This window comes from Xenopus laevis, chromosome 1L (assembly GCF_017654675.1).
Source record: "Xenopus laevis strain J_2021 chromosome 1L, Xenopus_laevis_v10.1, whole genome shotgun sequence".
NCBI lineage: Eukaryota > Metazoa > Chordata > Amphibia > Anura > Pipidae > Xenopus > Xenopus laevis.
The window spans coordinates 199292842-199308565 of record NC_054371.1 but is presented as its reverse complement, the minus strand read 5'-3'; the positions used below and the strand labels follow the sequence as shown (position 1 = coordinate 199308565).

The following is a 15724-nucleotide window of genomic DNA, read 5'->3' as shown; positions in this document are numbered from 1 at the left end:
TTTCATATGACTGTACCGTACCGTGTAATAATGGATAATGGATTTCCAGATAACGGATCCCATACCTGTATATCCGGCCTCCAAATAATTTATATTATTTATATAAGATTCAAGGCCACTCAAGGTTCCAAACACCTGTCCCTGGCTGGCTATGTATTTAATATACAAGATACAAGGCTCAGCTGCATTACCTGTGGACAAGTGACTAAACTGTTACTTTTTCTCTTGATAAGAAAAGTACATCATGAAATGATATTGTGCAGAGTTGCCATTCATAAGCATAGTAAGCATTGCTGGATGGAGCCGCATGTTTCAGATGGCTGAGCCTGGTATCTTCACAACTAGCTTGCATGCCAGCAAAACCCTTCCAAGCAGAAGGAATTACTGAGGCTGCCTGCAATGTTTGCTTCTCCTGTGAGTGATGAAGGAAAAGAAGCAAATTTGCTGTGTTGGTCATCAGTTCGTGCCTTTGTATAGAAACCAGGCAAGGACACAGGACAAAGAGTTGTGCAGTGATCAGTTCATACACTGTAGTGTGTACACAAAACCCACCTGTTATGTAGAAATAGAATTGTCCCCAAGAAAGAAGGACAAATGTTATTATTAATACTTATTCTAATTATCCTACACACCAGCCACAGATATGTGTCTCTAATCCACTTGTTTTGTGTCCCTTCCTTTGCCCAGATTTGCCTGAAATGTGCTTGTGCCATTAACCTTTCTGTGCTGTATTACTGCAAATGTTTATTCTCTCAAAATTAAGTTTTTTGCTTATCATGCTGGAGTAAGAAAAAGAAGAAAGGCGATAAAATGAATGCTGAACATGAGTGTATGTAATAGAAATACTATATCCACATGTGGGTGAATATTGTGTTACTGGAAATCACCACAAAGGTCTTCCTTCTATCAGCACCCAAAGGTTCTGCAAGTGCAAATGCCCCTAACTTGTTACTCACCCATTGGTGCAGGTCCTCTGCTGCCGAGTTCACGGGCGCCATCTTCTCCCGAGCGCTCTTCTTCCTGCTTTGACCAGCGTTTTTTGGCGCATGTGCAGTACGAGGCATTTACCAGTAAGGATCTTCTGTGCATGCGCCGCAAGTCACAACGTTTCTGAAAAAAAGATTGAAAATGACATGACTTTCGGTGCATGCGCAGAAGTTCCTTACCAGTAAATGCCTCGTACTACGCATGCGCCAAAAAACGCTGGGCAAAGCAGGAAGAAGAGCGCTCGGGAGACGATGGCGCCCGTGAACTCGGCAGCAGAGGACCTGCGCCGAGGGGTGAATAACAAGTTAGGGGTATTTGTCCGGGGGGGGGGACAGGTAGGCCGGGGGGGAGGAGGGATGGGGGCCTACACAGGGGAAGGGGGCAGGTATTTTTTCCCCATACAGGTTGACTTCTCCTTTAAAGGGGTTGTTTACTTTTTTCAGTCTGATTGTATTCAGATTGTTCACTTTCCATTTTTTATTTTTCCAAAATTGAAGTTTAAAGTTGATGTTTGTGTCTCTGGTGTATCTGGAGTCTGGCAGCTCAGTAATTCAGGTGCAGATTCTGAACTGTTACAATTTTGCTCCATTAGTTGATACATTTCTCAGCAGCATCTCTGGAGTATTAGTAACTATTGTATCAATTCTAACAGCTGCCTTTAATGAACCGATACTCCAAAGGGTATCAGTTTGGAACAGTTTACAAAGTCAGTGCCCCCCCCCCCAAGAGCTGCTTCAGAAAGATATAAGAAGGTGAAAAACGAAACTTTATTTTAGAAAATATCAGAAAAATGGTCACAAATAGAAAATTTAAAGTAATTGGATAAAGTCTTTATGAAACCAACTGAACTGAAATAAGAGTAGGAAGGTGAACAACCCCTTTAAATGAGCACTAATCCCTTAAAATGAATATGGCTAAAAATGCCATATTTTATATTTCTATTTAATTTTTATACTTATTGCACCGGCCTAAAGTTTCAGCTTGTCAATAGCAGCAATGAACTTCAAACTTGTCACAGGGGGTCACCATCTTGGAAAGTGTCTGTGACACTCACATGTTCAGTGGGCTCTGAGCAGCTGTTGAGAAGCTAAGATTAGGGGTTGTAGGGATGCACCAAATCCACTTTTTTGGGATTCGAAATCCCCAAATCCTTTATGAAAGATTCAGCCAAATACTGAACTGAATCCGAATGCAAATTAGGGAAGGGAAAGGAAAAGGTGGGAATGTTTTTTTACTTCCTTGTTTTGTGACAAAAAGTCACGTGATGTCTCTTCCAACACCTAATTTACATATGCAAATTAGGATTTGGATTCGGTTCAGCCATGCACAAGGATTCGGATGAATCCGAATCCTGCTGAAAAAGGCTGAATTCTGCCCGAATCCCGAACCGAATCCTGGGTTCGGTGCATCCCTAAATATAAGCTGATGCTACAGGGCTGATTATTAAATTCTGATGTTAGTTGCACTGGTTTCTGTGCTGCCATGTAGTAATGACCTGTATTAATTACTAATCAGCCTTTTATTGTGACATTTCTATTCTATGTGTACTGTATATTGTGAGTCGGTCCCTAAGCTCAGTAAGTGACAGCAGCACAGAGCATGTGCAGTGAATCAGCAGAAAAGAAGATGCAGAGCTACTGGGGCATCTTTGGAGACACAGATCTTTACTGCTAAAGGGCAGTGGTTGCCTTGGGCTGGTACAGAAGCACAAAACATAATGTATAATATTTCTTGCTACTTCTTTAGTTACTCTTAGCTTTAGCTGTGACTCCCTGGGCCCAGAAAAAGCCTTATTTCTGCTGGGAGATTTATTTTAACAACAACTAAATTAATGCTTATTGAAAATATTATTACAAAGTGTTGTTGCCTGCTATACCCTATATCCCACAGTCCCATTCCTTTCTCAGAGACTTCTAACTTCACTGCTGCTAACAGGGTATCCTTTTCACAGAAATGCAGGGAGTTTTTGACCAAATCCACACACTTTTATGTTTATATCATTTTGGCATAATTTTGCATTGTTTCCTAAAAACATATAGGATGTAATAAATAACACGTGAAAACTTATCAGCAATTATGTAACGATGCAGTTCTTCTCTAAATCAGCAATTAGCTTTTCAGTCTACAACAAAGGTCTAATTGGATGCTATGGGTAACTGCACTGGTCAAAATCAGCACCTGTGTTAGTAAATTAGCCCTTTAATTTCTAACATGGTCTCAGAGCTCACACAGAGCTGCATGTAACCCATTCAGAGCTGCATTTGGCCCCCAGTTGATAAGGTTTATAAATCAAGTGACCACACACCTGCAGTGATGTCCATGGGACACAGTACTACACATATCTGTTTTATTAAAATTCATTTGAGTATATGCAAAAAAAAAAAAAATGCTTTAGAATTCTAAATGTTTATGAGTTTATGTATTAGAAACCTCCCACCTCCTCACTAGTCTGAAAATCTACAATGATCCTGTATACACATCTGCTGCTAGGAAGCAATTTGATGTTCTTCTATATAACATATATAAATAACATATCAGTGTAAACATGCAAGTTTCCATTCCATGCCAGTCCTTTATTTTGTATTTGTTTGTGTATCTAGAGCTTAGTTTGTGCCAGTTCAGAGGGAGATCCATTCCAATACCCACCAGGAGCTTTCTGTGTTTCAAGACCAGCTTGTTTCTATTTATTTTCTTGTGTGGTTTGCACTTACCTGCAACTAAAAGGGTGGTTCACCTTTAAGTTCATTTTTAGTAGGTTATATAATGGCTAGTTCTAAGCAACTTTTCAAATGGTCTTCATTATCTATTTTTATATGTTTTTAATTATTTGCCTTCTTCTTCTGACTCTTTCCAGCTTTCAAATGGGGTCACTGACCCATCTAAAAACCAGATGCTCTGTAAGGGCTCTTACTGATGAACGGTTGAAACTGCGCTCCCCTGCATTCCGTTTTCCTGCGTTCAGCCGCAGGGGAGCGCAGGAATAGACGCATTTAGCTTTTTTCAATGGGGCTGTACTCACACAGGCGCGTGTAGGCGCCGAATGCAGGTTGAGACGCAACATGCTGCATTTTTCCTGCGTTTGGCGCCTACACGCACCTGAAAAAAGCTAAATGCGTCTATTCCTGCGCTCTCCTGCGACTGAACACAGAAAAACAGAACGCACAGGAGCACAGCTTCAACCACTCGTCAGTAAGACCCCTTAGGCTACACATTTATTTTTATTGTTACTTTTTATACTCGTCTTTTTCTTCAGACCTTCTCCAATTAAATTCCAGTCTCTTCTTCAAATCAATGCATGGCTGCTAGGATAATTTGGAGCCTAGAACAGATTGGTGAAATTGCAAACTGGAAAGCTGCTGAATTAAAAGCTAAATAACTCAAATATGCCACAAATAATAAAAAAAACTAATGCAAATTGTCTTAGAATATCCCTCTCTACATCATACATAGGGGCAAATTTACGAAGTGCCGAAAATTAGCCAGCGACGGCTTCGCAGGCAGTGCAACACTTCGCCAGGTAAAAATTCACTCAGACAATGCTAATTCACTAACATGCGACGTTACATCCAGGGTGCCGTACGCTGGCAAAGTTGCACTAGCGTTAATTCGGCAAGTTGCGCTAGCGTTGGCTAATTTGCATACAGTGGGAAGTTAAAGTTAAATGGACATATTTGTTGCAGCAACATTACACAAGCCCAGGGAAGTTTAATAAAATAAAATAAAGTTGTTATATTGCACTACACATGAGCCCAGTGTATAGTGTATGTGCCATATGTTAGGAAATGTAGGGGGGAAGCCAGTTACCCCAAAATTTACGTTCTTTTGCTGCCTATCACCCTGAAAAAAGGAAAAGATGCCAGCATTTTTTGGGACTTTTGAGGAAGTCCTATCTACTCTATTGTATATAACACATCCAGCGTTAAATTCAGGGTTTCTATTTTTAAATATGAGTCCGCAGCTGCCTACACAAATTGATACTCGCGCTCACCGTTTCTACTTCATGGTCCGGGTGTTTCCAACCCCAGACCTGTCGCTACTGAGCTGGAATGGTTATAACTCCCAACAGTACACGAATTGTAAATGTGTCTCACAGGCTTACCCGGACTTTGTTGTGAACCAGGTGCTGCCGCCCTGAGTCCGTCACTAGGGGGAACGTATCCGCTACACACACAAATGGTTTGGACAGCGCACTCCCGGAGTCCACTTCAAAGGAATCGCTTTTTCTTCAGATTGTGAGTAAAATACTTTATTCAAACATCTTGATACACTGCGAACCCAGCGCCATGAGGTCTGACGCGTTTCGTGTCTATTGCACTTGTCCTGGTCTGAGGTGGTGAAAGCAAGTCTGTCGCAAGAGGTAACGTTCAGTAAAATTCACAACTTAGTGAATTTGCGCAGTTTCGTCCCTTCGCCCGAGCGCAACTTTGCCCGGCGATTGAGTGTGAATGAGTGCCTTTGTCATTTTCTTTCATCATCCGGACCCTTTAGTAAATCGGCGAAGTACCAAAATGACGTCACGCAGGCGAATTTTCTCCAGCGTTAGTCACCTCTCCCTTTAGTACACTTGCCCCTAAATGTATTTAGTTACCTGAAAGCCCCCGGGTTATACCAGTGAGCACCATGGAGCGATCTACTTCCGTCTTCCACCTTCTTCGCATGGCTGCGCATGCGCAGTAGAACGAAAGGCTGAACTTTAACTAAAAAGTTGCATATTTCATTCTACTGCGCATGCATTTGCCCTTGGAAATTTGAAAAAAGAAGAAGACTGAAGTTGATCTCTCTGTGGTACTCACTGGTATAACCCCAGGCCGGTGCAGTTTTCTGCTGATAGGAGCACTGGCCTGGGGTTGAGCAGATTTATTCATTTTGAACAGGGATTTATTCATCTTCAGTGTTTTTTGTTGTCGTGCTCTTTTCTGCTAAAACAATATCCCGACTGATTACAGTATTGTATTAATTACAATAAAAATGGGTTAGTTGTATTCTTGTAAAAAAAAAAAACTGTCCTCCTGTTTTTTATGGCCTATGTTAATGGGATCTACAGGTCAGGCTGCGCCATCGTGTGCTGATTTTTGGAATTGCACTACAAATCCTATAATCTATCGATCTGGTTTATGATTGGCTCTTTACATATTCAGAGTTGTTTTCCCATGAGGCAAGTATAAATTGAATTGAATGAATATGTACACATTAAACTGTATAAAGTTCTGTTTTATTGCATTACAGTATTGCTGCACTTTTGGGCAGCTGTAATGGTGTTCAGTAACCCCATACACCATTGTGAATATAAACTTTCTCAGGGTGATTCTCTAAGCATTTTTGCAATTTACATTCATTTTCTATTTTGGTTTTTGAGATATTTGCATTTTTAGGCTGCTAATACCGGGCTTTTGGCTCAACTGAAAGTTAGCGACCCTAGGGATGAAACCACACAGACAATTCATGCAAAGTAGATAATATCAAATTACAGGTTCGACTCTCCAGAACGGTGTGTTCCCAGTCCAGCAATCACTAGGGCTCAGCTCTGCTTGTTTTAAAAACAATATCCAAGGTTATATTACTGTATACCTCAGGAACCACAGGTTCTTGAGGGGAAAAAACAACAGAAAAATTTAAGTAATAATATAGTGTAGTATTTTTAAGAATATTTATCAACACCCTTAGTGCTTCCTTTATATTTCAGTTTGTGCGTGTCCGCTAAAAAAATGTTCTCCGTTGGTGAAAGTGATATCAACCAAACATATAGTGAAAATTTAAAATATATATATTTTTAAATATAAAAAAATAAAAAAATGAAATATACAAAAAAATAGAAACAAAAAAGTGATATAGTATAACCTGCACTTTAAGCTATATAGATTTTACAGATGCTGTGGATGTTTATCCGTAGATTAGTGAAAAAACCCAATCCTTAGAACCGCACTGCTCCTAATAATATTTTTTAATATTATATATATTTTTCCTATTTTTTTCCAAAAAATGTTTTTCACTTAAATAATAACCAATAGTGTTGATTCATATGCACTGTACCTTAGCTGATAATATGTAATGAACAAATAAAGTACAATATTTTATACTTTGGAAATCGTGTTTGAGAAATCCGTAATATCGTGTAGGAAGTGATTCCTTGGCCGGGAACCCGGATTATGTGACACGTGACGTCCGGAGCCAATCAGAGATCCCCCACACTGAAGTGAATATTTGTACTTAAATAATAACTATATGTTTGGTTGATATCAAGAAGCACTAAGGGTGTTGATAAATATTCTTAAAAATACTACACTATATTATTACTTCAATTTTTCTGTTTTTGTTTCCCCCTCAATAACTTGTAGTATACAGTAATCTAACCTTGGATACAAAGTAGATAGACAGTTGAGGTCGCTGACGCTCTGATTCAAAAAAGACCTGTTAAGACCAAAGCCTGATATTAGCAGTATAAGGTTCAAATATAGAAACCACTAAAAATAGAAAAATAATGTAAATTGCAATTCTTTCTAAATACAATTATATGACTTTATAGTTTTGGGTTTAGTTACGCTTTGTATCCACTATACCCACATCTCAATGGCTGTGAACATGCATAGATGTGCCTTAAAGCTGCTAAGGACTACAGCTCCCAGCATTCCACAAGAGGTTTCAGCAGCAGATAAATGTAGTCAGTTGAAGTCCATAGCTTTTGGAGTTTGTTGGATACAAATAGGGTAGTCGGTGTTGCACCATTTGGCTCCAACAGCGCAGTGCACTTGCTAAACCAAATACAGAATAAGGAATCATTGGTTCTTCCCATTTGGATAAATGATGGTGGATCACGGGTTACACAGGAATATTTATATTGAATGTGAAACTTTGCTGGGAGCCAATATCATAAAGCAATCCACTGGTACCTCCAATTGATTGGGCAATGCTTTGGCTCTCTGGAGTCCTAGAATTCCTACCCTACCCGCTACTCATAGACATAGTACTTATGTAATAATTACAGAAGCACGGACTAGTGATGGGTGAATTTCTCCTGTTTTGCTGAAAAATGTGAGAAACTGCAAAAATTTTACTTTTTTTCAGCGGCTTTTTCAGGACACAATACATTAGTCTATGGGTGTTTTTTGCAATGAAACCTGGCAACAAAATTCCCTCACACTAGCACTGACCCCATTAGCAAATCTTGGTGGAGCTCAGGGCTGCTCATCACACTAGCCCTCTCTGTCTTTTGCTTTTGAGACATGCCTAGGTTGGACCCCCCTAGTTAATTGTTTATTAAAGTTCATATATCCAGTATTACAATAGTTAAAATGATATCCAATACACATTATGAGGGCAGTAATTTACCAGAGTGCCCCCTGTATTACACAAAATACATAACGATATATTGTGCAGCAATTGTTCAACAAATTTCTGTTTACATCAGGGCTGGGGCTGTTTAATTGCAATAACTACCATTCCAAGTGGGGTCTCCACCCTGCTGGTGTATTTATGACAAAACCAGGTACAAATATGCCCTTGGCCCTCCCAGTCCTTGCTCCCTTAACTGACAGTTTCCCCAGTTCTCTCCCCCGTACATAACTTTCTCATGACATAATGTCCAATCAAAAAATGACGCAAGCCTAATGGAGCCCTTCATTTAACACTCACCCTCAGCAGGAATTAAGTATGGAGTTGTCGAGCACCTTGTACCCTCTGATCCCTTTGTTCCAGCAGTACTTCTGGGAGCACAAAGAGACACAAGCTCTGGGAGCTGGGCGCATTGTGGACAGAAAATATGGCACTTTGCACCTGTTTTTTGACTTTCCCTCCCCGAAATAATGCCCACAATGTCTGCTTTATATCAGAAAATGTCTGTACGGTTATTACAAAGTGTAGCATAAATAGTTTACTTTGCCTGCAGTCCTTGTTTACAACCTGCTTTTAATGTTGTATATCTGATTCACAAACAACAGCAGGAACATGATAGGACGATTGTATGGAAAGGATTTAACTGCAATCAAATAATTCACAGAAAGTTATTCCTTTGATTTACTTTTTGCTGTGTTTGACAAAAACATATTGTTTGCTAAATGGCCTGTGCTCCTTTTATTGGAACATTTCCTAAAGCCACAGGGGGGTATGTTATGGTACATGCCATGTGGTTGGTGATAAAGTGGATCAATTTCTGTTCTAAAACAACTGTGTCATGCGTATGGATTAAAAAGTTATTTCATTTCAAATAACCTTTTATCTGTTGCCAAGGATGCCGACAGCGGTGATTCTCATGGGAAACTGCCTGTTAGAAATGCTCCTCCGGGCCTTGGAGGAAAAAACTCATAATCAGTGAACAGACCTGCACAGTTCTTACTCTACAGACCAAACCTACAATCAGAAGTTACTCACTTGTACCTACATCCCATATCTGACCAGCTACCATCACATCTCTAGCATTTCTGCTGCATGAAAGAAAGTAAAAAATAATGTATATCTGAACCTGCAGATAAATATACCCTAATAAATATATTATATTAACACTCAAATTAGCAGCTCATTGCCTGCAGCTCTCCCTCATCCCAAAATGTCCAGCATACAGAGTGTAGTAGGGTGTCAGGCATTGCAGGAAGATAAACATTGCAGCAATTACTCCGTGGGCCGCAAGACTCCTTGCAAAGGATATATGTTTTTTGACCAATGGATACCTAAAATCAACCCAAAAATATTTCATATACTAAAAGAAAACATAAATCTAAGTAACTTTGCAATATACATTTATTACAAATTGTTTATGGTTTTAAGTTATTTGTATGTGTATTGCTATTGAAAGCTGTGAAATCCCGCGATTCCCGGTGAATTAATTCGCAAAACCGATGCGAAAATTCATCGGCATCAAAAGAAAATGGACATTTTTATGGACGCCGGCGTCAAAAACTAGACACCAGCGGCGTTTCGCAAACATTCCACAGTTTCACGAATTTTGCAGGAAATTCACAAATTTTTCTGCTAAGCAAAACGCCCCAAATACGCCCATCACTTCCCCTGGGTTCAATAGGTGTCTAAAGAATTGAGTGCAGACCTCACAATGAACATCCAAAAGAACTTCAGCGTTATTGCATCCGATTTGTAACAAGGTGAGAGCCCAGTTTCATTGATTTCAATAAATCGCCTGCAATTTCATCAGGCAGAATGCAATTGCATCAGGTGCAACAACTCTGAAATTCTGGGGGGGAAATGCTGCATTATGGAAAAACATGATAATTACACTTTAAATTGCGCTTTGCTCACTGCATTTGCAGTCATAAATGAGCCCTCTTATTATTATTGTTAGTAGATTTCTTTGTGCAGGACCCTTTCCCAGTATGCACACTTCTAGATTTTTGTACCTGCACCTGGCTTACTCTTACTTTATTACCTCTTACTTTATTACATGTACATATAGTTCCACATTAGATGCACAATTGCCTTTAAAATACAAGAATCGTTTAAAATATATATACATATATTATATATATATATATATATATATATACTGTGTAGCTTGGGAATTCTTCATTTATTCATTTGTTTACCTATCATGTTAAAGAGGAAAACAAGGCACACATGTTGAGCTTGATTATGAACTAATGATACACACATAGATTACCATGTATTTATTCACAAGAATACTACAGTGTTTAGAGGCATGTAAATAAACCAAGCAGGTAGATCCCATTTGTAGCAGCACTAGTTGCCAATCCATGTATGCAGAGCTAATTATATTTCTATTTAGTCAAATAAAATGCACTTGTGTAACAGAGCCATCTGGCGCACACTCACGCCGTTTTGACATTGATGCATTCGGTGTTATTTTTCCAGAGAAATATTGTACGTTGCAAAATACACCATTTATTATGATTCTTAATATTGTTTTGGAGTTCATTTTCCAATTAGCCTTAATGTGTTTAGAAGAGTTCCATAGACAAACGCTAGGATCTAATTGCATAACAATAATTTCGGTTGGGTAAAACCAAATAGCATCAGGGCAGAATGCAAACATATCATTATGGAACAGATGTGTTTCTGTAAGAAATCAAGCTTTCTGCTCATTAAATAAATACATTTGTACTCATATTGTGTGGGCATATGTTTTCTGATATACCTAGGGGGTCGCACAAATATATTTATGCTACACTGAATATGCCAATTACAACCATGCCAACAATGAGGTAATAGAGTCATTTTAAAATATTGGTTGCAGCACAGCCAGATTTCCACTTCATTATATAAATAGTTGTTCCCATGTCAATATTTTTGGTTGGCTGAACAGCTCCCTCACCCCTGAAATATTGAATATAACAGTATGGCATTATGAAGGAGTGAAATGTATGTGCAATTCTACTCCGTTGGTGATATAGCATGGAACTATATATGGAGTCTACAAGTTATTAAGACATTAGGTTGAATAGGAAAGAATGCCCATATAGACATATACACAGACATATACACAGTCCTAGGTGATCTATCCAGTACCAATCTGTGTCTTCCTCATCACAATATCTTCATGATCAATTGTAGGCATTTTCCCGCAGGCTGCACTGGTTTTCATGTCAGCCTCTGTGCCTCTTTTTTTTTTATTATTAGGACCTCCACCAATTACATTCAAAAGCAAGGGAAACTCTCATTCTGAAGTTGTTTGGCTTGAACTAGGCAGAGGATATTATACCGTCATTTGTCCATTACAAGTGCTACACAAAAGGGGGCATAGGTTGTTGTCAAGACAGTTTGGGGCTGTGATCTGCAGTTCCACTTCTTCTGAAAAAAAGAAAAATGCTTCATTGGAAGTATACTCAGAGACAAAATAAAGGCAATGATGTATAAGGAACAACAGGAACAGTTCTGTGTCTCAATTATAAGAATACCAATCAAGAAAGACTTTAAGAATTTATGTAGCCTACATAGAACAGAAAAGCTTTTTTCCAAAAAGGAAAATGATAAGACCGAAGGCATCTCTACATGGGCCAATCAGCTTCGTTTTCTGAATAACCAACCCACAGGCTGGACAGAGAGTATAAACCTTTCTATTGGTCCGATCATATATGCAAAAAGCATGAGCGACTGGAACAATGTAACGTGCCCTGGCCAACATGGGGCATTGGTAGATGATTGGTAGATGATAGAGATTATTATGGCAAATACATTTCAAATTAAACATGTATGAAGAGTACAGCCCTTTTTATTTAATCAGTTATTTGAGTGAGCTCTAATACTTCTGCTAGGAAAGGAGTCCTCTATAAGATATATTGGATCTAACTGTCAATGATTATTTGACACCCAACTGCTGAATGAAGACAGAATGAAGAGAAACAGATTCTGAGCGAGGGAGGGATAGTGAAGATAAACTTGATTATTTCAGAAACGCTACAGAATATTTATTTGATTGTATTTACAATGTTTCTTATTTCAGTATGCTGAAGTTTATATTACATTTTCATTTTCACGATAGTTCCCCTTTAAACCATGTCTCTGTGGGTTAGAAATGAATTAGGACTATATTTATATTTAAGGGACTTTCGGTACTAAGCATTGATCAGAAAGAAAAAGGTACTGTGGAGACTGGACAATATATAACAAGATATACCAATGGCCATAATTGCCTCTGAACTTGTCATTACCTTATTGTGGGAAAGATTTCATCATATGATGGCGGCGGCTCATTTGTTCTGTTTGCGCCCGGGAAATCTTCAGAATGCCAGGCAGGATCAGGCAAACTGGAAGGGTTAAAATGAATAAAACAAAGATGTTAATCGTTCAGTACACAATGGGGTTAATGCACTTCATTAGCCACGTCTGATACTTTTTTTTTCCATTTATTTTAGAATTATATTTAGGCAACAAACAAAGCTGTTTTGCTTAATAATATGACAATCTCGCCTTTGGAGAAATAATAACAGTAGGTAACACCCTCCTATAAGAGTGCCAAATAGCATTGGTATTACAGTATATACAATTTCCAGCAATACTGTCAGCTCACTGGAGGCCAAACTTCTCCAATCTACCATCAGACATCTATAACAACACTCTGATTTACTTCTTCCCCCAATTTCAGGGCTTGAGGGCAAGACTGGCTTCATTCATAGAAGGCTGACACCAATAAATAACATAATTATTTGAGTGGGTTTTCTTGCTGAGTAAAACCAGAGTGCTTTCAGGTCCATTCAGATACTGTGTTGAAATTTTATTTTGTGGCTGACTCAAGCAACCATGTACAATTTCCCATGATGATGATGATGATGATGATGATGATGATGATGGGGCGACTGGAGTGCTGTTTCATTCCAGCTTTGGATAAGGGTTTCTCATTTGAGCCAGCTCCTGGCTAAATAATTACAAATATATAAATAAAGAGGCTATTTGTGCCTATGCCAACATTTTAACAAAACATTCATTCATGCAATATATACAGTATATATATATATATATATATATATATATATATATATATATATATATATATTCCCTGAAAAGACATTTGCTGAAACTTTAATTGATAAAAAAAAAAAAGAAAGGTCAGACCTATAGTTAATGGGAAACAGAATACAAACAGCTCCTACCTGTTTAATTGAGATATACAGTGTATAAATAGCATGTATAGGCTTGGCCTCCCTTAAAAAACCTAATCATATAACCCATCTACAAATGATTTACAGGAGATAAATTACTCATTCAATGGGCTGTGTTTCTATTCACTTATATAATCCCGCCATGAAATATTCCTAATACAAATACTTGGTTTATGAGTAAAAATCCCAGTATTACCTTTAGCAGCCACTGAAATGCCATATTGGGCACAATATATACAATTAGAGTAGTCAACAGGATGCCTATATTTCTACAGGTATGGGACCTGTTATCCTGAGTGATCAGGAGCCTGGGGTTCTCTGGATAATGGATCTTTCTGTCATTTGGGTCTTCATACCTTAAGTCTTCCAAAAAATCATGTAAATATTTAATAAACCAACTAGGCTGGTTTTGCTTCCAATGAGAATTAATTATATCTTACGTTGGATCAAGTACAAGCTACTGTTTTATTATTACAGAGAAAAAAAGGAAATCATTTTTAAGAATTTGGATTATTTGGATAAAATGGAGTCTATGGGAGACGGCATTTCTGTAATTCGGAGCTTTCTGGATAATGGGTCTCCAGATAACCGATCCTATACCTGTATATCCAGCTACATTGGATATAAGTGGATGTTTATTACATTCACGTAATTTTATCCTCAATAAAGAAGGAGACTGCTATAATAAGCAATTATTTGCAAAAGGATTAACCATGACTCCCTTTCATACATTCAGTCTGTATAGATTTACAAAATTGCCCCAACACTGTAACCTATAGCAACCAATGAGATGTTTGCTCATCTTTTACACTGAACCATATGGATCTAAGATAATTGCTCAGTGATTAAACGGATTACCTACTTTTTAATAGATTCTAGAATGGATATGAACAAGGAAACCTCTCTTTTATGTTGCCTGTTGTGTGTATTTCCATCTTTTACTTTTATGGTACTCTATGGTCTTTCTGATAAGTGGGTTGAAGTAGTAAGCTGCAAAATAAAGTAGGAAAACAGACCTGCCACATAATTCATTGACTGACTGCTGAGCGGGAGATGGGTCATCTGGTACAAAAGCAGGATTGTCCATTGGATAGATGTTATAATATTGAGGAGGACCTAAGGAACGTCTATTAGCCCAAGTAGAATAGTTAGGATTGGGGTTGGAAGGTAGCGAGGGTCCTCCTGTGATGTCCTGAGCTGGATAGGGTGGAGGAATATACTGAACAACTGTAGCACCGTGAAAAGTGATGGGTTGGTTTATTCCAGTAAAAACGATAGATTGTCCTCTTGAAGTCTGCTCCATATCTAGCGATGCCTCTTCTGTGCTCTTACATGGTTTACATGCCAACATCTTAAACTTGCACACAGAAATCAGTGCAAACATTACTCCCACAGACAGCAGGATGGGCCCCAGTAACTGAGTCCACTCAAAATGAAATTGCTCGGTTTTGATCCATCCCAGCACAGTGAATGTAATCCCGACTAATCCCAAAAAGATTCCAGAGAATAGCAGCGTGGCCCCGGTTTTATCCCCATCCGAAACATGGACATCAGAATGGTTGCTTGGATAAGATGCAACTGAAAATATATTCGGAGAAAATTCATCTTCATGGCTGCTGTTCTGCTCCATTCTAGCATGCCTTGTGTTCCCAGCTATGGGACACAGAGAAATTCCTAGTTTTTTGCTAAGGTAAAAGTTCAGTTGCTTCTATGAACACACACGTGATGGCAGGCACATGTCTTATAAACCATTAGACTTTGGTTGCATGGTGTAAAGGTCTGAGCAGCAGAGCTGAAACTATGCAGATACATGACATTTGCATTACATTCCCAAACTGCAATTTTTAGAACTGAGAGTTTCGCTTCGGTCACACAGACTGAGCTCATAGTAAAGCACTTGGTCTTAGCATTAGCTTATAAATACACACACAACGTCCAACACAACAATGAGGATTCCATTATTACAGGGCCTGGGAAGGGAGTGTGACTGTGGGATAGCAGGTATAGTAGGGAGAGATGGTGCCTATAGTAACATTGGGATAATAGTCTCTGGGAAGGGAGTGTGACTGTGGGATAGCAGGTATAGTAGGGAGAGATGGTGTCTATAGTAACAGTGGGGATAGTAGTCTCTGGGAAGGGAGTGTGACTGTGGGATAGCAGGTATAGTAGGGAAAGATGGT

The 15724-nt window shown here is 38.8% G+C and overlaps 1 protein-coding gene across 2 annotated transcripts; it reads right to left on the bottom strand.

Annotated features, from left to right (window-relative positions):
* Nucleotides 1-9699: 9699 nt before the first annotated feature.
* On the bottom strand, nt 9700-15495 carry tmem174.2.L (transmembrane protein 174 gene 2 L homeolog). Of its 2 annotated transcripts, none has more exons than XM_041568765.1 (3): nt 14561-15495; nt 12597-12692; nt 9700-11733 (listed from the first exon to the last, which is right to left on the bottom strand). In XM_041568765.1, exons 1-3 carry the CDS (start codon nt 15172-15174, stop codon nt 11697-11699), a joined length of 747 nt encoding a protein of 248 aa, XP_041424699.1. In that variant the 5' UTR covers nt 15175-15495; the 3' UTR covers nt 9700-11696. The 2 variants fall into 2 exon arrangements, with proteins under 2 accessions (XP_041424699.1, XP_041424696.1); XM_041568762.1 differs by having other exon boundaries at nt 9700-11736; nt 14561-15493.
* Nucleotides 15496-15724: the final 229 nt, after the last annotated feature.

Coding starts and splice junctions, on each gene's coding strand:
- tmem174.2.L (XM_041568762.1), bottom strand. CDS start 15,174: ATGGAGCAGAACAGCAGCCATGAAGATGAATTTTCTCCGAATATATTT. Junction 12,693..14,560: donor GTCAATGAATTATGTGGCAG/GTCTGTTTTCCT, acceptor TAACCCTTCCAG/TTTGCCTGATCCTGCCTGGC. Junction 11,737..12,596: donor GAAATCTTTCCCACAATAAG/GTAATGACAAGT, acceptor TCTTTTTTTCAG/AAGAAGTGGAACTGCAGATC.